This window comes from Aspergillus ambiguus (genome assembly GCF_047715705.1).
Source record: "Aspergillus ambiguus strain CBS 117.58 unplaced genomic scaffold BDV59scaffold_28, whole genome shotgun sequence".
In the NCBI taxonomy this organism is placed as follows: Eukaryota; Fungi; Ascomycota; class Eurotiomycetes; order Eurotiales; family Aspergillaceae; genus Aspergillus; species Aspergillus ambiguus.
This window is the reverse complement of record NW_027395541.1, coordinates 12,097-32,870: the sequence shown is the minus strand read 5'-3', so window position 1 is coordinate 32,870 and position 20,774 is coordinate 12,097. Positions and strand designations below refer to the sequence as shown.

Below are 20,774 nucleotides of genomic sequence, written 5' to 3'. Positions count from 1 at the left end.
TAATACTCAGGCCTTATACATTTTCCCTTCAACTGCTTCCCGTCAATCGTGCACGTAGATATATACAAGAAATTACATCCAGGAACAATACGGCACAACCGCCCCCCGCCCGGCAACCGCTTCCTCCCCAAACTTCTGCACATACCACTTCCGCCCCCACCGCGCATGCGGCAACATATTCGTCACGGCGTTGACCACGAACACAACCGCCGGCAGCGGCAGCGGCATCCCCAACCGTTCCGCCAGACCAGCGGCTGGCTCCAACCAAGGCACAAGCCGCAGCGGTAGCAGCTCCGCCGCGGAGCCAAAGACAGCCGCCGATGGACCGGCCGCGGCGAGCGCAGCAGACGGGTGCACGGCGGTGCCGACAAGGGCAAAGCCGAGCCATTCGAGCCACTCGCACGCGTAGTGCGGGTAGAGGATGAATCGAAAGAGGCCCGTCGCCGGCGGGATGACGTAGACCTTGGCGTACTTACTGGCGTTACCGGCGTCGGCATCCTTCGTAGAAGAGGATGAGCCAGAGCCAGAGTCTTTCTTGGCCGCGCGTTGGTCGGCCGCCTCGCGGCGGAGCCGGAAGAGCGTACGTTCCGCGCGGATGTTGCCGAGCATGCCCAGGGCGAACACCACGATTCCGACATAGGGCAGGAGCGTGGTGAGGGGGGAGGCGGGTGGCATGGGGGCGCTGGGGTGGCCGTGCACGGGCACCGGCGCGCCGAGCACCCAGGCGGCGATGCAGGTGGAGTTGAGCCAGTTGAAGGCGACGGCCATGAGGATGACGAGGAGGTGGATAGGGGACATGCTGGGGGCGACGAAGAAGGGGGTGATGATGGCGCGGTTGGCGTAGTGGGTGAGATAGAGGGCGGCGACGAGTTTGTTGGGCCCCGGGAGGGCGGAGAGCTGGCTCTGGCTCTGGCTTCCCAGGGCGAAGAGCAAGTTGGCCGGGCCGACGATCTCCATGATGAACCAGGCGGGTTTTCCTGGGAAGTTGAGAAAGGATCGGTTCAGCGAGGTTTTCCCCGCTGGATGGAAGGACGTGAGCCATTGGATTATGGAGAACTGGTGGTTTGTTAGTGGTGGGTTGGTGTTGTATATGGAGATGCAGGGGTGACGTACCATGGGGAAGTACTGGAAGATGAACAGGGCGATGATGTATGTCTCCGGAGTGGGAGGCATGAACTCCCGCCAGGGAGGGAGGGACGAAAGGACAACGTCCATGGCCATGTGTCTTGGATGGGATGTTGGTGGTTGTTGAAGATGTTGGCAGGGGTCGGTTTAGGTTGTTTTTAGTGGCAACTTTGATAACCCTTAGGGCACGCGGCGATCTTCCCGATTCGATTTGACTTACACTTCAGCTGCGCATGATATATACAGAACACACTGGATAGATATATGTTTCGATTTTTGGGGAGAACATGGATCGCCTAAAACAGAGAAACTTTCTACAGACAATAGTATATTTATCCACCATCAGCAGACCTCAATAACCGTCCATCCAACCATCGCCATAACTTCACCCCCAATCTTCTCCATAACTCTGCGACTCGCCTGATTACCCTGGGCGACCTCTGTGTGCGCCCAATTCCGGATTTGATGAAATTGATGATCCCCTGCAGACGCACTCCCAACCCCCAAAACACCCTGCGGCTCCATTCCCCGGCGCATCACCTCTTTCGACAACCGCAGCGCGAGACCCCGACCCCGATGTTCCGGCTCGACATGCAGCGTCGCCAATGCACCATCCTTCCCAAGAAACCCCCAAGCAATAGGCGCCTCTGAATCGTCCCCTTCGAGGCTACTTCCGTCCCGACTAGCGTCATCCGATGGGTCGTCATAGTACACGGCGACCCCGAGCATAGTTGCCAGCTGCTCCTTGGAACGAGGGATATGCGTTCGGCTCTGGACCAGGCCAAACTGCGACGGGAGCACCCCAGTTCGTCCGCGCCGGTCATGATATCGGTACCCAGTGGGAAGATCGGAAATCTCCGTGGCACCACCGGAACCGCGGGGGTCGAACTCTGACCGTGGAAAAACATACTTACAGTACGGCGGATTGTCGAAACGATGCACGCGGAGTCCATCGAGGGGATCATTCCCCAGGTACGAGCCGGACTTCTGTAACAGCGCGAAAAGGCCTGTATGCAGGCTTCCAAAGAGGAATGCGCGCGGGTCGGGGGCCGGGATCAAAGCCGGGGTGCCACCATTTCGGCTCCCATCACCGAAGTCGCCTGACATAGCTGCGGCTGACGCTGGATCCTTTAGGGACGAGAGGTACGCAGGGAGGAGATTGGTCTTGATGTATGAAATCATTGCCAGCAGCTGTGCACGCACCTGTGCTAGGATGGTGGGTTCGGCATCGAAGGTGGAAACTTGGATGCCGTCGGTGACAATGGTCGCCGAATGCTTTGCCTCCAAGCTGGAGTATACCAAGATCTGGGTCTCCCGGCCGCAGAACAGGTCAACATGTGCGACGAGCCATGGCTCCGTAGGTGTCGTCCCCGCGGGGAAGGTCGCTAGGATCTTTGCTGTTGGAGTTGGGTATGCAATACCATGCTGGATGCGGCGAAGTACGCTGCAGCAGTGCGGGAGATTAGACGTGAGAAGCGAAACTATCTGCGAGCCATGCTCGTAGATGTACTGCTCCGGCAAAGTCATCATGCCGCGGGGTGGGTGGCACGACGAACGGGATGGACCGACGATAGAAAATAAGTCGACACTGACTAGCCCCAGTGAGTCAGATTACTGGTTCGGAATTCGGGTTGACCACCGGATCCCCACCCCGCGAGATATAGAGACATGCTCACAATTCTCATGGTAGATTATCGCCCTGTTAACCATCGCCACCCTAATAATTTAAACCCCCCAACAGAATGGACCTTATGCCCCATGATTTTCTGGATACTTGTATTTACCTGCCGATACTCCTGTGGTCAAGATTACTGAAGCGTGACTTGACATTCTCTAATTTCAGTGTCTGAGGAGGTTGTAAGACTGAGGGACCTGCCTACAAGAGTGCCTGTTCGTCAAAAATCGTAAAAGGTATTCGGCAATACGATTCACGGTAGTAGCTCATATCGTATCTTGCCATCACACCGTCGTGTTGCCGTCGAGAATTCGACATATGTTATATAAGAAAGCGGGATCCTAGGCAAAAGGGTTTAGAAAGAAAGAATACGAAGACCCCATGTGTCACCCAGAAAGAGAGCACAGAAACGTCTCACATCTTCTCCACCATGCCCATTAGCCAGTTTTCGCCAAAGTGCATTGGAGATGACACCAGGGCGTGCGTTTTTCCCTGGAAGAGCGAGATAGTGAGGGAGGGGCAAGTGGTGTTGAACTGCAGCTGGGGGCATCACGGGACCTGGCAATGTTCCAACCTCGAGGCATCTACATATTCAAAGGGAGAAGCTTCTGTGGTTGAAGGTTCTTTCCAAAACCGTAATCAATTCCAAAAACACAAGTTCTGGGCAGACATAGAACCATATTTGCCCGGACTCCGCGGAGGAGGCCAAGTATTTCATGCGAAAAGACGACTATCAAGATAGGCCTATCCTTCAGTGGTATCCATAGTATCCTGTCCTAGTTGCTTCCGTCGCTCTGACATTCTCTCGGCCTTGAAGGCTTCGATCTTCGCTTTGAGTTCCGTGTCTGCGTTCTTGTCAGTATTCACCTCCCTATCCTCCAGCCTCAGGGACCATACCTGGTGTGACATCCTCAATCTTGAGCGGTACACGGTTGAACGGATCGTGAGGATCACTCAATAGGTGAGATCGAATCGTCGACCGATCAATAGACACCCTCGACCCCGGGAGAATCACAGGGTCTTCCATCAGAGTGTAGATGAGCGGATCTGAGAAAACATGTTAACGCGGATCCTAACACCACGATGATGCTCTAACGTACCTAAGAATTCGTCCGGGATTTCGCCAAGATCTTCTTCGGCCTGTTCGTCCGCTTCCTTGGCCTCCTTGACCTTGCGCTGTAGTTGACCCCATCGACGAAATTCCTCGGGCGATTTGAGGGCCCATTTGCGCAGGATTTCAGCTGCCTTCTCAAAGTTGGCTGGCTTATATGATCGCCCATCGCGGGCAATCGCAATAATGAAGTTCTCCTTACCCATTAGGTTCAGGTATACATCGACAATCTCGCTCAGCAGCGCACGCGGGTTAAAACCGTACTCCTGCAGATTGTCTACCTTCAATGTGGCGCTCTTCGGACCAACCATGGCATCCAGGTTATAATCCAACATGTCTGCCAGACGCTGCACGATTTCGGGCATTGTAAACGACTCGGCGAGTGCATCGGTGAACAGCTTCAGCATGGCAACGGTCTCGTTGGTCAACTGCATGTAAGACTTGGCATTGCGCTGTGCAGATGCAAGATGCTCCTCCTTCTGCTGACGCACAGTGGCATCCATGGAATTGCCCTCCCTGCGGAGCTCAGTCTGGACGTTGTGGATGGTGATAAATGCACCAAACGACTCGTCGAGGACATATGTGACATCATTCAGCAGTAGGTTCACGAAACGGACGAAAAAGTCTAGGTTCTTCTGGGATTGGTTGTACAGTTTGTTGCGATAAAGGGTATTAGGCCAAATGCACTTGATGATCTGGAATATTTCAAACCGGATGTTGAACTTGTCATAGAACTGGGTATGAGCACCGGTATGCTCAGCTTCGATATAGAATTTCATGAGCGAATGCAGCAGGTATTCGTTAGCAAAGGGCATGGAGTTAAGCAAGTCCACAAGGACACCACGACCGCCACCAGGGCGAGGCCACGTTCCCCGGAACAAAATCGAAACAAGACCCGCTTTGAGATAAGGATTCTTGATATAGGCCGTACTCTCTAAGAAGGATATGCAAAGCATGACCAGCTCGTCACCTTGAGTTGCCGTGATGATATGAGGCATAGACCACGTGATGAACTTGAAGTTGCTCACGATGTCATCAACAAAGTACTCGGGCAGACATTTGAAGATCTCCGGCTGTTCTTCAGGAAGGGGCAATTGGATTTCCTCCTTTGGGAAATTTTTGCCGGAGACAAGTCTCAGCAGAAAGACGATGACATAACGCATGAAAAGCATAGAGCGGGCTTGCCAATGCTCATCGAACAGCACTCCCTGGAGGCTGTATTTCAAGGCAAGGCCCAGATCTATTTTGTCTTTATACTTCTTCAAGGCTTGCTCGAACATTCTCTGCTGCATCGGGTTGCCCATCCATCTCTGCCGGTCTGCTTCGAACCTAGCAATTGAGCTTTCCATATGACGCAGGTCCCTGTCAAGCTGTTCAACCTTGGAAGTCAATGACTCGCTGCCGTAGTGATGGGCGGCCACCGTAAGAAAGAATATTTCAGTGATGAAATTCGATGTGCCATCGGCTTTCTTGGAATAAAATGCATCAGAGGCATGCTGGTCGGCGTTGATTTTAGTTTCGTCCTTCATATCAACCCGTGGATTGCGATGCAGATAATTCGCATCGATCCGGTCGATCTAGATGGACTGTTAGAAGACGTCTTCTCGATCGATTTGGCTGAACCGCATACCTTGGTGAAGCTCGCATCCATGAACGGCTCGCAGAGCTGGTCCAAGCAAGTGGTAAGATTGAACATGAACCCATCCGATGACACAGTGTTGGGGTCAACCTGCATCGCCCGTCGCTTATGGTTGATGTTCAACGCTGCAGCGAACCAGTCGAGAATTCTTTCCCTAGCCTCCTTGGACGCACGGATCAAATGATTTACAATATCGAGAATATCCTGGCTGATCAATTGCTGCATCATCCGTAGGGATCGTTGCGTGTTCAGAATATAAGCTTGGTCTCTGGTCTTTGGACTTGAAAAATAAGTCATGGTAACAGGGGCCTGCAACGGCGAGAGGCGAAACCATGGGCCCAAAAGAGTACTCGTTTCGAATGACACCGGATCCGCGGTTGCGTTGAAAATGGACGATTCCGTAATGGCGGTGCCAATCGCGGGATGCCGAACGAGATTTTGTAAAGCCTGGAAGGAGTGAGGTTGGCAAGGAACTTCGCCAAGAGGGAGATTAACATACGGTGACATATGGTTTGTGATCATCGTTAACGGTCATCGCCGCTAGATCCCGGCTCATTTCCTCCACGGCTGAGATGAATGCAGGCTTTACTGTGTCATCTTCTTCGAAGCGTTTTACGGCCTCGCTGATGAATTCAGCATCAACACCTTTATCGTCATCTGGATCCAAAAGAAGGTAGGGCTTGAAAGTCGAGCGTTCGGAAGACTCCACCCTGTGATAAAGTCAGTGTGTCGTTCACACAACTAAGAGGACTGGCATGAACGCACCCGAACATCTCCGGCATTGTGATGGCAAATATACAATAACTTATGCATAAGCGACGGGCTTCGCATATAACATTGTACTTTGGGTCGTTATCGCCAGTACGACGGAACTTCTGTTGCATTCTGGATACCCTCTTGAAGGAAGGGAGGAGATACTCGAGAGGTTTGTTCCGGGGCGCGTTTGATGCAGCTTCGAGGAGGGCCTGGTCTAACACTGAGGTTTCGACACGCAATTCCCGACCTTGGTCCTCCAGCTCGCTCCGCAGACCAGGGAGATAGTACAGGCGCTGTCCATGGATATCCTGCCGTCGATCTTCCTTCAAGGAAAGCTTAAACACAGCGCATAGTGTGCGGTCCTCGAAGATCTCAATGCTCTCCTCTGCCTTGGGAGGCGGCGGTGTATTGGAGACAGGTGTGACGGGTCGCGATAGCTCCGACGCGACACTGGCTGACGCCGCAGGAGTAATCTTGATTCTCTTGCCTTCTGACTGCTGGGGCTCTGGTCGTGGCGAGGGAACGTTGGAGCTTGTCGTGCTAGCCGGATTAGACTGCGATCGAGATTCCAGAGGGGGGTTTGACTGTGAAGGGCTTCCGGACTCTGCTCCCTCGGGTGCTGAGGGCGGAGTTGGGTTCCCCAGCTTCGCCAGGCGCTTGTTGCGGATCTGGACGAGTCAGCCAAGTGTACATATTCCAGTTGCCATTATCAACCGCAGAGATCATTTAACCAACTTTATCCGCTTCAGACATGTCATCGGACATCGCTGGTGATAGACGACAGCGTTGCTGTATCAGCGGGGCAGAAAGTGCGGAGCAAGACAAGTGAGGTCCGAGAGAGGATTGCCAAGGCAGAGGGCCAGAAATTGGAAAGTCAGCAGTTAGCGGCAGTTCACAAGACCCGCAAAGCTCCAAAAATCTTCGCAGAAGCGAGACAGGGCGAAACGAGAGACGGAAGAGAGATGTAAGAAGGAAGATGGGGGTTGGAAATCACGATGTCCGATGTTCTTTCTATCAGGTTCGTCGCATTAACTAAGCACTCACCGCCTTGGCGCCGGCCATCTCTCTTACGGCGCACATCAACATTCAACGTCACCAAAACAACCCTGGAATTGAGTTCAGCCGACGCCAATACCCTCGGTACTTGATTCTAATGCCCAAAATACGGGATCAAAGATGTTTCCAACAAGCAGGAGGAGCAACATTAGGTATAAACAATATGCATCGAACGGAATGCGAAACAAGTCATCATGAACGAAATAGACTAGTACCTCCCCTTCAGGGATTCCAAACGCTGGCAACTCTTCAGTTCCATGGCCCTCGCTGCCTTCATCTTCTCGACATCGGGGAAAAACCATCCTTGGGCATCTTGGATCATGCGGTCGCGGGTCTGTACTTCGTTCTCACATGCGTATCGTAGTGTGGTGACATAATCCACTTCCACCTTTCGATCCAGCTGGGAGAATTTTCTCTGGCTGTAGTCTTCCACGTCCACAGGGTTAAGGAAGTAATCTACCTTGAGTTTGGGTGTCGTTCGTTGCATCGTATGGGGCGGTACTGCGGCATCAAAGCGATAGGAAGGACCAGATGGCGTGGAGGACCCAGAGAAGAGCGAGGAGAGGAGCGGGAGAACAAAGAGGAGGATAAGCGGCAGGAGTTGTCGGAGCGTATCCCAGGGCGAGGGGATCTCATCCGAGGCGGGGTGAGCTTCACGAGGACGTCTCCGTGGCCGGGGCCCGCCAAATTGGTGAACACGGAATCCAGGGCCGCCGCCCATGTTGAAGACGAACTGCGGGCCACCTGTTGGACGGAGTCAGTAAACCTCACGCACAAGTTCGTATTAGAGAATATAACGGGATCATACCGAAAGGGCTAAATCCTCCTCCCATGCCACCAAAGCCACCGTTGAAGAAGCGGTTGAATAGCTCTTCAGGTGATATTTCCTCCTCGAAGACTGGACCACCCGCACCTGCAGATCGCGGGAAACCACCACCAAATCCACCGAAGGGCGAACCGCCCGAAGGCCCGGCGCTGGGAGTGAACCGACTGTCGGGATCTCCACCGAATTTATCATATTTGGACTTCTTGTCGGGATCCGATAAGACTTGGAACGCACGGGACACCACTACAACCCCAGAACGACGTTAGAGACATGTTTCCGATATGGAGAAAAATTCCGTCCCAGCTGATGGAAAACTCACACTTAAAAGCTTCATCGGCACCTTCGTATCCGTTCTTATCAGGATGCGTCAACAGACTCAATTTCCGATATGCCTTCTTGATCTCGCCGTCTGTGGCGGTCTTCTCCAGAGATAGAATCTCGTAATACGCAGTCGCTGAGCATTTTCGGATCCGCAGAACCGCAGCCTTCTGGTCCGGAGTGTATTTGCGTTCCTGATTCCCCTGGGTATGCTCACGATTTTTCGCGGAGCCCCCGTTGTCCACCCCCGACGCGGTGGCGGAGGGCATAGTAGCAAAGCGAGGTCACCTAAACTCAGAAGAGAGCCTGGGATTAATCCGAATATATACGTATTATATCCGCCACGCCGTTCTCTCGCTTTCTGCGCCTATGTTTTCGGAGAAGAATCCCGGGGGATGAGCCGATGAGAGGGATCGAGTGTCGGAAACGAGCGGACAGGTGACGCGGGGAAAAGAGCGCAAACGCAACGGTCGGGGCTGGCGTCGAGGGTGAATGATCCAGGAACGGGCGAAATGGGTGATCGAGGAGCCCCAGGTCGGAGATGGTTCAGATGTGGAGTAAAAATGGCATTATTGTTGATGACTGATAAACGTGGTGTCTTTCGAATGTTGCCGCCTGCCAAGACCGGTTTAGTCACCCTTCGGAGAAGTCCATCCTCCGCACCGAGCTTCAAGCTTAGCTTTCTCTCCCAATTGACTGGGTTCTCTCATAATTGCAGGAGAAGAAATTATTTCTTACCTCTCTGCCACGTCATAATGGCCGATTCAAGCTCGCCCGTCGAAGAGACCAAAAAGTCCCTCGTCCAGAAAGCCAGGGCATGGGGAGGTAAGCTAGCCTATGATGCCATCACTCGAGCCCATGCACCATTGTCCTATGAACCCAGCGACTTCGATGTCCCCTTGACTCTTCGCGAAACAGCTTCTTAACCCATTTGGCAGAAAATCCGTTTCCTCCGACATTACTCGCCACTTTAATAACGGCGCAACATATGCGTCCTTTCCAAGCCTTGCCCATGATTTTTCCTCCGGTCCTTCTCTTCACTAGTTACGCAAATCTCCAAGGCTTCAAAAAGGATAGTGCTGGAATTAGCGCAGCTTGGTCTGGGCTCTATCTTCTCCTTGCCGGTCGTCGTCGACAACAATTTATGAAGAAGTGGGGACCGCGAGGGATAACTCGCGGCATGACTATGGGTCTCTGTTTGGTCAACATGGTTGGTGGTGGTCTGGCTTACACATTGGGTAAGAGAGAGGAGGAGGAAGAATAGATCCCCTCGAGATTTCATGGGTAGGAGGCGTCAAAACGGGATGGTGTTTGGTCTGTTATCTTCCAAGAGTTTGAGACATACATGTATCTATATCGTCTAATATAAATCGGTACCAAATAGTAGAAAATAGTTATATTGGTCAACTACAAGGGTCTGCCAAAAACTATCGAGAGTCAAATGTGATATAGGGCTCTTACAGGATACCAACCGGAGCCAGTGTGTAATGTAGTAGAAAAGGTCAGATCATCTCAGGTTATTCTCGGTCTCTATCCGGTATGGCTAACGAAACAGGCATAACAGCCGGTATTCGAAAATTCAACTGTATTCAACTGTATTCAACATAATCCTAATGTCATTGATCCCACCTTACCCATTAGCTGGATCTTGATCATCGCAGCGGTGTGAACTCGCGTATATCTGCACATATTTCGCGAGGCGGAGGGTTCCTTAGTATAATTAGGCAATTATAGAGATTTATTCTAGTCATACATCTCGCACTATGCTACCACAGACTTTGCTTTGTGATATATTCGACTAGCTAGGTAGATAGGTAGGACATTGTCATTACCATATATGTTGTATACCCTTTACCACATTCAGTACATCACTATTCCCCCATCCACTTTGTAAGCACCACCGGTGAGAAACTGGGCGTCAGGGCTGCCCAGAAATGTCACCATGGCTGCAACATCGGATACTTCCGCCCATCGACCCAAAGGCACCGTTCCAAGCATGCTCTTCATCTTTTCCTCCGGCCAAGACGCCAAGAACATTGGTGTATTGACGCCACAAGGATGGACGGTGTTGATGCGGATATTGTACTGACCTAACTCAGCGGCGGCTGTGATACAGAGCCCACGTAATGCAAATTTAGAGGTCGAGTATGCAGAGAGACCGGGAGTGGCACGAAGGCCAGCGATGGAAGAAGCCAGGATAATACTTCCGCCCCGCCCGGTCTGTTTCATCGCCCTACCACAATATTTCACCCCCAAAAACGCTGCAAACACCTCGCATTAGCTCATCTAGCTCACATATTCACGCGGCAGTGCCCATCTCCATCTTAAAAGCCGGTATATATGAGACGCTAACAGAGATGCGGACTTACCGGATCGACAGTTCACGCTCATCACCTTGTCGTACTGGTCGACTTCAGTTTCAAGAATACTCGTGGACGAGTAGGATATGCCTGCACAAAGAAAAGCAATGTCTAGTCTGTCAAACTTCTGTATCGTTTCCGACACACACCGCTGGACATGTTCATCAGAGGTAACATCTGCCTGCACTGTCAAGACAACTTCGTCCGGACTGGTTTGGTGTTTAGAATCTTTGAGCTCGTTTCGCAGTGATTCTGCCGCGTTGGCGAGTCTATCGGCATCCAAATCCACAAGAACGACTTTGGAACCCTCAAGCAACAATCGACGAGCTGTTTCAAACCCTATATTCCCTGCTGCGCCGGTGACAAGTGCGACGAGACTCTCGAGGCGGTTCGGAATTGGGCGTTGGGGCAGAGAAGATGGTAATGTTTGATATTCCGCCATATTGAATGCAGCTGCAACCTTTGGACGATTGCGGTCTACAAAATGCCAGCTTTCCAGCTTCTATCGTGTTGAATTGTGTCTCCTCCGGAAGGGAGAGACTTGACCTACTTGATTTTACCCCTCTTCGGTCCCGTATCCTTCATGCGTTACTTTCGTTTATCCGCTCAAGATACAAATATACAACCTGCTTGGATATATGTTTAACCATCTGGAAGACAATCCTCCTAGACGGTATCGGAGAGATTAAGCTGTTGGAGGTGACCAATAAGGGGAAAAAAAAAAAAAAAACTTAGGCTCGATATGGTTTTGACAACACTTGGACATCTCCGTTTGAGCACGGGTGACAATGACTTTCTACCAGAGATCACAGTTTCTTTTCCACATCAGAAATGGACCAACATCAGTACGCGGAGCCCTTAATGTCCAAGGATAAACCTTACTCATTCGGTGCTGGGGCATTCTACTTCCCTTGTATATGTACGGAGTAGTTCCACACTGTGTTGGAAGGCAAATAACATTGAATCCCAATGGTTCCGTTGAACGATTACCCTATCTGAGAAGCCTTTAATTTCTACAATAGCACATGGCACTATTTGAGTTGATACAGTGGCAAAGGTTACGATACAGTGAAGTAGAGTCGATTTGAGCATCGATAGATTTCGCCAACCCCATAGAGAACCCAAGGTTCAAGAAGCACAACTGGACGCCAAAGTATGTTCTGGAGCAAACATGGGCATAGCATCCTCCCACAAACTATTCGTCAATGGAGTCTTGTTGCTGCCATCGGCATCCATTACCATGATAATAGCGTAAGGTTGCATAGAATCGTCATACAGGGGAGCCTCTTGCTGGAAGCCAAACATGGCGGTGCTGTATGCGATGCGACCATCATGGGTCCACACGGCGTGCGCATCGCTGGCGACAGAGTCTGTAACTTGGGTGAGCCCTGTGCCGTCCGGACTCATGGTGAAGATATCATAGTTGTCACCGATGTTGGCCAAATTAGTTCGGCGCGTGAATAAGATCTTGCTACCATCAGGCGAAAAAGACGGCAGATTATCCCATTCAGTTGTAAGCTGCTTCATCTTGAGGGTAGCCACGTCGACGATGGCCAGTCCCGTGGTCCCTACAGTGGTGCCGTTTTCCGTTGTTCCAGGCCATGTCCGAAAAACGACCTTGGAGCCATCATGACTGAAAGACGGAAATCCGTAGTTGGTAATGTTATTTCCGGCGAGAAGCGTCAAGTCTGACCCATCAGCCCCAATGCTATATATGAAGCCGGGAAGGCTCTCGCGAGCCACGAAGTAGGCACCAAAGCCGAAAGTTATATTTGTGTCGTTGGGACCCCAGTTTCCCTGATAGGCGCGTGCATTATAACCTGAGGCAATGGCAGGATTGATCATGTCCTTGGCTGGCTCGAACAGGGTGACCTGGTCAGTGCCGTCCATGGCTAGTCGCATTAGGTTGTTTTTGGCCGGACCTTCCATCTGCTGCGACATGGCCATCAGAGGGCACCCAGACCGCGCCCCCATAGGAAACACGTCCGTGAAGCGGTAGTCCCAGTCCTGGTTAAAGCTATAAAGTTCCGAGTATTGCGTCTTGGAAGTTGACGTGCTGCCTCCCGTAGGACCCTGCTTCTCATATATGACCCACTTGCCATCTGGCGACCATGCGGGTGAGCGCAGTGCAGGAGTCATGGTGTTCATCGGAATTGTCTGGTACTGCGTGTAGTTTCTGCCTGATACAGAGACGTAGTAGATGCCATTGTGGGCAGACTCCTTCATGACATAGCCAATGACCTTTTTAAGCTCGCTGTAAGTAAAGAACATACTTGACCAGTAGCTGAACGAGAGCACTTACATCGTCAGTAACATATGAAGGGCTGATCTTGGTTCCGGATCCGGTAGCGTGCACAACACGATCCTTCCCAGTGGCAAAGTCGACCGAGACGATGCTGGTGTTGAGATATGAGCTGTACAGCAGCTGGGGCTGCAAGCGGCCATTGTAAGTGTCCTCAACCAGCATCTCATAGAAGACCACTCGCGTACCATCAGGGGATAATTTGGGGGAGCCCTGGGTATAATTGGTGCGGGATGACACTAGGCGGAAGTCGGAGCCATTTGGACGACAGGTGTAGATGGACAGTTCTTGCACATGTTCCCAGCCAGCTCCATTGCTGTGGCCGCGCCATGGCGTGTTGCGGTCCGATGTGAAGACAATCCATTCTCCATTGGGGGACCACGTGGGCTTGAAGTACCCATTAGGCTGAGAAGGGTTTGCAGCACCGGCGATCTCATCAGTGTACGTTAAGTTGTTTATTTCGCCCGTTAACAAGTCCATCAGCATGATATGGCTGGTCTGGTTGTATCGACTAGTTGCAAACGCAAGCGTCCTGCCATCTGGCGAGATCGCACTGGAGTCATCTACACCTTCCGATGCCACGAGAGGCTCTGGTAATGCCGCCGGTGTAGAGCCATTCATGCGCACACCATAAATGTCTGCTTGACCATCGCCCCTCCGTTCCGTCGTGAAAGTGACATAGTTTCCATCGGAAGACCAGCTTGCCCGAAAGTCGAAGACAGTGTGGCGACCAAGGAGGAGCTTCTCGTTAGATCCATTTGCTTCAGCTATGTAGAGCTCAGAGTAATTGGGACTGATGCGGTTGTGTAGCAACGTGCCTAACGTGGCGTCCACATTTGCTCTCCTGCCGGGATGGCCTTGGTATGTTGAACATGGTCCATTATACGCCAAGGCCATGCTGGCTAATGCAAGCCAGGTTAAAGCTTTAGAGCCACGCATAGTGATAGTCGATCGCACGTAATGAGAGTGGTGGTAGAGACAATGAGGAATCTGCTGCAGATTATAGCACCCAGAAAGGAGAACATGTTCTCCGACGGGGGAGAAGATCTCCTCGTATTTCTACCACTACAGGATGGATGCCATAAATTGCCGAGAATCAATCTGAATCAGGCTATAAGTCCCAGATTGTCTGGCGACGCTGTTACAGTAGATTGGCAGGAGCTTGGCCCCATAGCAGTGATAGCATGCTATGTCGGGCCTGGATGCCGTATAGAGAGGGACCTTGCGAGCTCCACTCGGCGTTAAGCTCTTGCAGCATACGCAGATCACAATCTCCACTTTTCACCACTTAGGCTTTACCGCTTTGGGAATAGGAAATGGAGGAGGATATAAAGCAAATAAGAGGCCGTTGCGGTCGAAGAATATTTCGCTGGTCAACTACGGATATTTGCGAGGGAACCCGTCCTTTTGCCTCAGACTTCAGGTTGCCGCTACCTCCGCTTAATCCTTTTCGTGGATATCACCTCAATCCTTCACTTGGGACACAGCCGCCATGTTTCCTACTACCTCCATCCTCACTGCTGTGGCTGGTGTTATGCTGGCATCTGCAACAGCGAGCAAGGCGCCGTGTGATCCGGTATCTCTTAACACGACGAGCTTCAATTACGTCAACGACGTCGCGAACCAAACTGTTCATGAGATCGCCCGCAAGTTCAACCGCGGCGTTTGCGACATTGGCCGCGCAAACCTAAGTTAGTGTCACCGCATCAACTCTCTCAGACAAAATTACTGACCACAGTTAATATATAGTGGTTGATGTGTCGGTAGTGCCCAACATTGGCCAGACCATCATCATCCCCGGCCAGGTCTGCAATCCAGACTGGACCTCGTGCATTATCGAAGGACCAGGCACCAATGACTGTCTGGTAGGAGGGCCTCGCCTGTATTATACTCTGAACGGTGACACATTATGGAAAATTGCTGGACGTCTGAACATGACGCTTGATGCAGTTCAATGCGGTGGTGACAGCTGCAACACCAATATAACATGCATCAATGGCATCTGCCCTGGCGGTGGCGGTAGTCAGTACAGTGCAAACGAGACCATTCCTGCCGGCCAGTTCATCAAGATACCTCTATGCTACCCCAGCATCTGCGACATAGAGCCTTATTCCTTCACCTCAGGAGTCTATAAGGACCTTGCCGATAAGTACGGCTCGACTGTCGGGCAGATCCAGATGTTGAGCCCAACGTATAATTCCAGTTACATTGCTCGTGAGGGTGGTACAGCCCCTCCCATCGGTCTCGCGAAAAACTGTCGCCTGTTGGGATCAAACTACACCATCTTGGATTAGATAAGCTACATTCAAGCTCAACGTGGAGGGTATGCGTGGGCTTGCCACACGAATACACTGTTGATTAGTTATCCTAAGGACTACTCAAGTGGAATGAATGGTCGCTGACTTTTGATATGTTCAGCATCAGTCATGTATGATAGTATAAACCTGTAAGAACTATAAGAACCGCTACGAAAACCGGCAAAAGACCGATAGAGAGACAATAATATGAGACCATAGCGAACTCGGTGCTTGTAGAGAAGAACGTGAGTGCATTTGGCGGGAGGAATGGCACGCCCGCTCCTAATGCATCGATCACAAAGGTGGACCTGATAGGGATAGATTGCGTGGCTTTGTGCTCAACACCAGAATACGTTGCTAAGAAGAGAGGGTACAGTTCTTGGCATTACTCTAAAACTTTACCTGGTCCACAGAAGGCCATTCATGCCAACAAGAGAGCTTGTCTAACTCGGCTAGATTCAGAAAAGATCAAGATGCTCGCGATGGAGCAGAGTTTACAGTTCAGGGGGAGGCACGTTTATCTCTTGCTTTTTTGTTTTGCTCTTAGAAAATTCGAGCCCTGCTCGTTTAAATAGTTAGGTAGTATTTTATAAAATTTTTTGACGTTGAGCACTCACACTCACAAACTCTTTGGCATATAATTTCTCGAACTGGCTTCCAGAATGCTTTCAAATTTTCACCTGGAACAGGTTTCGAGAAATCGACTTCAACCACCCAGGGCTTTTCTTTGTCGCGGCTCAATTCCTCCAGAACCGAGATATACTCTCCTTGAGTGCTAATGAATGCAATGAAGTCTTGATTTCCAACCCGAACAGCCTTTAGCCACTTAAGCTGTTGCTCGTCACTGAAATAGGCTTTTGATAAAGCTTTCCCGATTAAGAACCAAAAGGGCCAAGGTTTGTCGAAGTCAGTCGAAATCTCTTTTTGACACATTTATTCGTTGGTTGAAGACGTTCTTACCAAAGCTACAAGCCGCGAACAAAGTTCGTCCCGATTCCCTGGTTCTGCCTTGGGATGAGGCAATAAATTTGGAATCCCAGTCACCCACGCTTCAGAAAGTCAGAGACCCCAACAGGGAAGCCAGTGCAACTGACTACCAGAATATGCAAACCCAATTGGCTATTCAGTGTCGATCCACTCGCCCGAATGGACATTGGACACTAGAACACAAAACGTTATACCTGCCAGTCCATGGACACCGCCACCTCCCCTGGCGCAATCGTTTGAATCTGCAGGCGTGAATCTGGACGTATGTTTGGGCCCTTTTAAAGAACCGAAGTCTAAAGAAGTGGACATTCCTCAGCTTCTCGAGCAGCCGAAAAAAGGGCACCGAGTTGATTTATGACAAAAGAAGCTCATCAAGCGCGGACATCCATGGAGAACCCAAAATACGTTCCTTTCTATATAGCTCGTGATCAGGCTGGGGGTCGTTTCGTATTAATCAGCCTTTTCGTGTGCTCTACTTGGTGGGGGTCATTTTTCCAGGTCGTACCCTATGGAATAGTCGAGTTGACAGGCCGCTCTGTCGGCGGATATACTTAGTAAAAAACACCCACACCTTCATCCAGCGTGGCGGCATCCCCGATCACGGTTAACAGGCGGCGCTCCCAGAGCTGGTTGTTGAGCGTGGGATCGGCATTGTTGACGCCGCTGTCGCATAGTTCACGATACACCCCATTTTGGGTCCAGGATGTGATGATTTCGATGGCCCTGTGGAAGGCGGGTTGGAGGCATACGTTGTGCGGTAGACGACCCAGCCCCAGGTATCTTCACTCAGTTCAAAAAAAGGCCATGATGCCCGTGTGTCCAGGGGCGAGACCGAGAGGAGGGAACGTTAGCCGAGGTCTCAGTCTAACTGGCACTGTCTAAACTCAGGCGCTATCGGTGGCCTTACAACGACGCCACCTAAAAGCCAAGAGCCTCCGGCGATTCCCAGGCAGACGCCCATGGCAGCCTAGTCCCCGCCTAGATTAAGGAGCTCAATGCACCGGGAGACAAACTACATATTTACTGGGTAGGTTGTCTGTCTTGCCCATGATTCTCCACTCAACAACCACACCAGCACCATGACTTCCTTCCTTCACCTTCCCCCGGAGCTTTTCCGTCTCATAGTCCGCCATGTGGACCAGCCGTCGCTTAAGTCGCTACGACTGACATGCCGTACCCTGCGTCCAGCGACCACTGCCAAACTATTCCACACGGTGCGGCTATTTCCCGATGACCAGAGCTGTGACCGGATGGAAAGTCTGCTGGACGACCCTCAGCAACGCGAACTGCCCAGAAAGATCTACATCAACACATTAGACCAAGATTTCGTAAGGGCTGCACCAAGTGGGCCTAATGCGCGGCTGTTGACGCAGGATAGGACCCCGATGATGCTGATCAGCAACCAGAAGCCGAATGGCCCAAAAGATGGGACACGCTCCTCCCCCGGGTGAAAGAATTCGACAATCTCCGAAGCGCCGTTCTGCGCCTCGACCGGAACTACGGTGCAGAGACAGAGTACTGGGAATCATCATATCCCCACAGCCCCGCCTTTCGCTTCCGCGCCTTGGACAGGTTCTTCTCTATGGTAGCGTCATTGAAACTGCCATTGAAGGAGTTGGCGATCCGAAATCTTCAGGTGGATAATCCTCGCAGTGAAAAGACGCGGGAGATTCTCGCCAATATCCTGCCCTCGCTGGAGACGCTACGGCTGACCATCGTATCCGAGTACAACGAAGCCGCCCCAGAGCATGACATTGAGGTACATACAACACTTCCCATCCTCGGATCTAACCGGACACATATCCATGCTCATCCCTTCTATAGCGCCCAGAGCCGCACAAATTTTATCAGGAGCTCCCCTCGACCTGGCTAGCCCCAGCGGCCAACTCGCTGCAACACCTCAGTCTCGTAGGCCAGGACTACTTCGGCTTCTATCCTAAGCTCGACCTCAGTGGAATTCACTTCCCCCATCTTAAATCCCTATCCCTTGGAAATTACACATTTTCGGACGACTCCCAAGTTGAATGGATCCTGTCGCATGCCGCGACTCTAGAAGAGTTATTCTTCGACGACTGCGCCGTCCTCTACGATGTGGCGATCTACGAGGAAAACCTAGGCCGCTGCGCAATCTCCAAGGACGAAACAGGGTTCCGTCGCGACGATAGTCAATTCTTGGAGCGCAAGTACTTCCGCTTCTGGGATAGGCGATGGCACCATCTCTTCCACACCTTCGCGGAAAAGCTACCGAATCTGCGACGATTCACCATGGGTTCCGGTAGATGGCGCTACGGGGCGCCCTTCGAAAAGGAGGAGGATATCCGCGTGGGCCTGTTCATCAACCGCTACATGACCTGTTATGATGGATACGGCCCCAGCTGCTACATAGTTCGGAATCATACCCTACAGGAGGGTGAACGAGTAAGCCCCGAATGCGATAGAGAAGACCAGGAGGCGCTGCGCATGCTCCTGCAGAAGTTGGGGCAGACGGTGCAGGAGAATTACACTATGGATGATGGGTCTAATGTGAAGGACTTGGTTTCTGATCGGAGATGGTGAATCGTTGATACACAAAGTGTCAGAAGCGTAGGCGTGAAAGTTTGGTGCACTTCATGTTGATGGAGAGTGTGAACATTACTTACCACAGTCCTATCCTGTACATGCAGCGAGACAGACCTTTCCTACCAAGTCGCAGAATTTCGAGTCGAATTATGCAGGACCGTTCTTATTGTCTATCTAGTATCGAATGGCCACAACCTGTCAGCTTTCGCAACTATCAGACCATCTCCTCTCTCTCCTCCGATTCTCTAGCTGTCTGTATCCACTCCTCATATTGTTTCACAATATGATCCTAATAGTTTCGGGATAGCTTCTGCCGTCTGGATGGCAAAACATGGTATGTCTAGACTACTTCACCATGCCTCATTATGCCGCTCTGCTTTTTATTGTAAGGTGTTATCCGAGAAATCAAACCCTTTGGAGGCCTGTTCATACTTTGAAAGCATTGCACGAAATAGATGTGTGGGCGGGCGACGCTGTCCTTTAAGACAAAATGCTGTGTAATCTTAAAGGGCTGGTAATGCGAATGCAAGCGAGAGGAAGGGTAGTTTTTCAGTAACTATAGTCTTTAAAATCATCAAGTGCTTTAGCTTCACCTATAATTATCTATATGTGAAGAAAACAGAGGACACGTCGCAGTTAGCAAGCATAAGTGCGCAAATTTCACGTACTCCTAAAAAATATCTAATGTCCTTGTTTGCACAAGGTTCGTCTCTTCCGAACTCAAATATCTACCCCCTTTCAGGCTATAGGACAAGTTAGTAGGCCATTATGAAACCTCTTAAAGGCATACCTCCAGTAAAGATTAGCTCGGGTAGCGTCGCGGCACGCCTCGATATATCTACCAACTTGCTGATCCACCTGCTCACCCCAAGAGGGCAGATTTGCCAATGCCTCTTTCCAGGCACTGTGTCTATCCTCCATGATATCTCCTATCTTATCTATTGCCTCTTGCTCAGAGTACCCCTGTCGTCTCAACAGGCAAATAAAATTGTGTTCCACGTTCATCTCCTTTTTAAATTCGAAAGGTTAATAAGAAAATGGCGGTCAGATAGCAGGTTACCTGGTCTTTTTTGTATGACAAAATATCATTTACCCTAAAGGAGTGGTACTAACGTTAGCCACAGTTCTATCTGTTCTGTATTAGGAACCGGTTTTGGTTTCCCTACAGCCATTGAAGGTCCTGCCCAGAGTGTATAATGGCGACCATCAAAGGATGATCCAGCACATCTTGTGATAGCTGTATTCCATGCAACCATCTAGACACGATGAAATATGACGTCTCTCAATGTGAGTAGTCCATTATATGACAAGTGGAAACTTACTCAACTAAAGTGAACAAACATCAGCGCCAATGGAATCCCGTCGAATTCGCATATAATCGCTAGTGGATATCTTTGATCCAGTTTCGGTCTGGCATATATTGACTTGCTGGAGTATACCAAACAAGGCCTTCCGATGGACTGTCTTCCAACGTTGCTGAAGCTCTTCATCAAATAAGTCAGCATAATGCTCCATTTTTAACATCCGAACTATGAGTATGTGCCCAGAATTTCCAGAAGATTTCATACCATGAGAAGGGCACCTCCGTTCATTATTATTAATCAGCTATGCAAATGATACTAGCAGACTATTGTTTGGTTATGTACCTGTTGGAATCGATTCCATGTAGTTTGGAATATATGCCTCAATGGATAGAGCTTGGGGTCCACAGGTGGATGCGTATCGTCTAATATTGCCAACGTGGCTATTATTTCTTCTGCGGC

General features: G+C 50.8%; 9 protein-coding genes across 9 annotated transcripts; 3 read left to right on the top strand and 6 right to left on the bottom strand.

Annotated features, from left to right (window-relative positions):
• Window positions 1-72: 72 nt before the first annotated feature.
• BDV59DRAFT_203888 (3-oxo-5-alpha-steroid 4-dehydrogenase family protein) lies at window positions 73-1,215 on the bottom strand (the record flags this gene model as incomplete). Its single annotated transcript, XM_073694343.1, has 2 exons — window positions 73-1,056; window positions 1,114-1,215. 2 exons carry the CDS (start codon window positions 1,213-1,215, stop codon window positions 73-75), a joined length of 1,086 nt encoding a protein of 361 aa, XP_073545649.1.
• A 252-nt stretch (window positions 1,216-1,467) lies between these two features.
• On the bottom strand, window positions 1,468-2,652 carry BDV59DRAFT_203887 (uncharacterized protein; the record flags this gene model as incomplete). Its single annotated transcript, XM_073694342.1, has 1 exon — window positions 1,468-2,652. The coding sequence occupies one exon, from the start codon at window positions 2,650-2,652 to the stop codon at window positions 1,468-1,470; it is 1,185 nt and encodes a 394-aa protein (XP_073545648.1).
• A 795-nt stretch (window positions 2,653-3,447) lies between these two features.
• On the bottom strand, window positions 3,448-7,309 carry BDV59DRAFT_74931 (ubiquitin-ubiquitin ligase UFD2). The gene is made up of 7 exons (XM_073697029.1): window positions 7,042-7,309; window positions 6,316-6,974; window positions 6,050-6,260; window positions 5,542-5,997; window positions 3,901-5,488; window positions 3,698-3,847; window positions 3,448-3,645 (listed from the first exon to the last, which is right to left on the bottom strand). The coding sequence occupies exons 1-7, from the start codon at window positions 7,069-7,071 to the stop codon at window positions 3,545-3,547; spliced, it is 3,195 nt and encodes a 1,064-aa protein (XP_073545647.1). The 5' UTR covers window positions 7,072-7,309; the 3' UTR covers window positions 3,448-3,544.
• Window positions 7,287-9,071, bottom strand: BDV59DRAFT_183325 (J domain-containing protein). Its single transcript, XM_073690482.1, has 3 exons — window positions 8,508-9,071; window positions 8,171-8,431; window positions 7,287-8,106 (listed from the first exon to the last, which is right to left on the bottom strand). Exons 1-3 carry the CDS (start codon window positions 8,773-8,775, stop codon window positions 7,571-7,573), a joined length of 1,065 nt encoding a protein of 354 aa, XP_073545646.1. The 5' UTR covers window positions 8,776-9,071; the 3' UTR covers window positions 7,287-7,570.
• Window positions 9,072-9,193: 122 nt separating this feature from the next.
• BDV59DRAFT_183324 (uncharacterized protein) lies at window positions 9,194-9,907 on the top strand. The gene is made up of 2 exons (XM_073690481.1): window positions 9,194-9,331; window positions 9,445-9,907. The coding sequence occupies exons 1-2, from the start codon at window positions 9,262-9,264 to the stop codon at window positions 9,768-9,770; spliced, it is 396 nt and encodes a 131-aa protein (XP_073545645.1). The 5' UTR covers window positions 9,194-9,261; the 3' UTR covers window positions 9,771-9,907.
• An 850-nt stretch (window positions 9,908-10,757) lies between these two features.
• BDV59DRAFT_183322 (SDR family NAD(P)-dependent oxidoreductase) lies at window positions 10,758-11,467 on the bottom strand. The gene has a single exon (XM_073690480.1). The coding sequence runs from the start codon at window positions 11,306-11,308 to the stop codon at window positions 10,793-10,795; it is 516 nt and encodes a 171-aa protein (XP_073545644.1). The 5' UTR covers window positions 11,309-11,467; the 3' UTR covers window positions 10,758-10,792.
• Window positions 11,468-11,994: 527 nt separating this feature from the next.
• On the bottom strand, window positions 11,995-14,065 carry BDV59DRAFT_203883 (TolB family protein; the record flags this gene model as incomplete). The annotated part of the gene is made up of 2 exons (XM_073694341.1): window positions 11,995-13,107; window positions 13,169-14,065. 2 exons carry the CDS (start codon window positions 14,063-14,065, stop codon window positions 11,995-11,997), a joined length of 2,010 nt encoding a protein of 669 aa, XP_073545643.1.
• Window positions 14,066-14,660: 595 nt separating this feature from the next.
• On the top strand, window positions 14,661-15,462 carry BDV59DRAFT_203882 (uncharacterized protein; the record flags this gene model as incomplete). The annotated part of the gene is made up of 2 exons (XM_073694340.1): window positions 14,661-14,859; window positions 14,918-15,462. The coding sequence occupies 2 exons, from the start codon at window positions 14,661-14,663 to the stop codon at window positions 15,460-15,462; spliced, it is 744 nt and encodes a 247-aa protein (XP_073545642.1).
• A 2,024-nt stretch (window positions 15,463-17,486) lies between these two features.
• Window positions 17,487-19,436, top strand: BDV59DRAFT_183319 (F-box protein). Its single transcript, XM_073690479.1, has 3 exons — window positions 17,487-17,780; window positions 17,831-18,211; window positions 18,277-19,436. Exons 1-3 carry the CDS (start codon window positions 17,532-17,534, stop codon window positions 19,006-19,008), a joined length of 1,362 nt encoding a protein of 453 aa, XP_073545641.1. The 5' UTR covers window positions 17,487-17,531; the 3' UTR covers window positions 19,009-19,436.
• Window positions 19,437-20,774: the final 1,338 nt, after the last annotated feature.

Bases quoted from the DNA above. Each gene is read 5' to 3' on its own strand.
- BDV59DRAFT_183324 (XM_073690481.1), top strand. From the start codon at position 9,262: ATGGCCGATTCAAGCTCGCCCGTCGAAGAGACCAAAAAGTCCCTCGTC. The intron at 9,332-9,444 runs GTAAGCTAGCCT...CCCATTTGGCAG, and splicing joins GAAAGCCAGGGCATGGGGAG to AAAATCCGTTTCCTCCGACA.
- BDV59DRAFT_183325 (XM_073690482.1), bottom strand. From the start codon at position 8,775: ATGCCCTCCGCCACCGCGTCGGGGGTGGACAACGGGGGCTCCGCGAAA. The intron at 8,432-8,507 runs GTGAGTTTTCCA...CTGGGGTTGTAG, and splicing joins TGCCGATGAAGCTTTTAAGT to TGGTGTCCCGTGCGTTCCAA. The intron at 8,107-8,170 runs GTATGATCCCGT...TCCGTCCAACAG, and splicing joins AGGAGGATTTAGCCCTTTCG to GTGGCCCGCAGTTCGTCTTC.
- BDV59DRAFT_183319 (XM_073690479.1), top strand. From the start codon at position 17,532: ATGACTTCCTTCCTTCACCTTCCCCCGGAGCTTTTCCGTCTCATAGTC. The intron at 17,781-17,830 runs GTAAGGGCTGCA...GACGCAGGATAG, and splicing joins ACACATTAGACCAAGATTTC to GACCCCGATGATGCTGATCA. The intron at 18,212-18,276 runs GTACATACAACA...TCCCTTCTATAG, and splicing joins CCCCAGAGCATGACATTGAG to CGCCCAGAGCCGCACAAATT.
- BDV59DRAFT_74931 (XM_073697029.1), bottom strand. From the start codon at position 7,071: ATGTCCGATGACATGTCTGAAGCGGATAAA. The intron at 6,975-7,041 runs GTTGGTTAAATG...TGACTCGTCCAG, and splicing joins ACATGTCTGAAGCGGATAAA to ATCCGCAACAAGCGCCTGGC. The intron at 5,489-5,541 runs GTATGCGGTTCA...CAGTCCATCTAG, and splicing joins TGGATGCGAGCTTCACCAAG to ATCGACCGGATCGATGCGAA.
- BDV59DRAFT_183322 (XM_073690480.1), bottom strand. From the start codon at position 11,308: ATGGCGGAATATCAAACATTACCATCTTCTCTGCCCCAACGCCCAATT.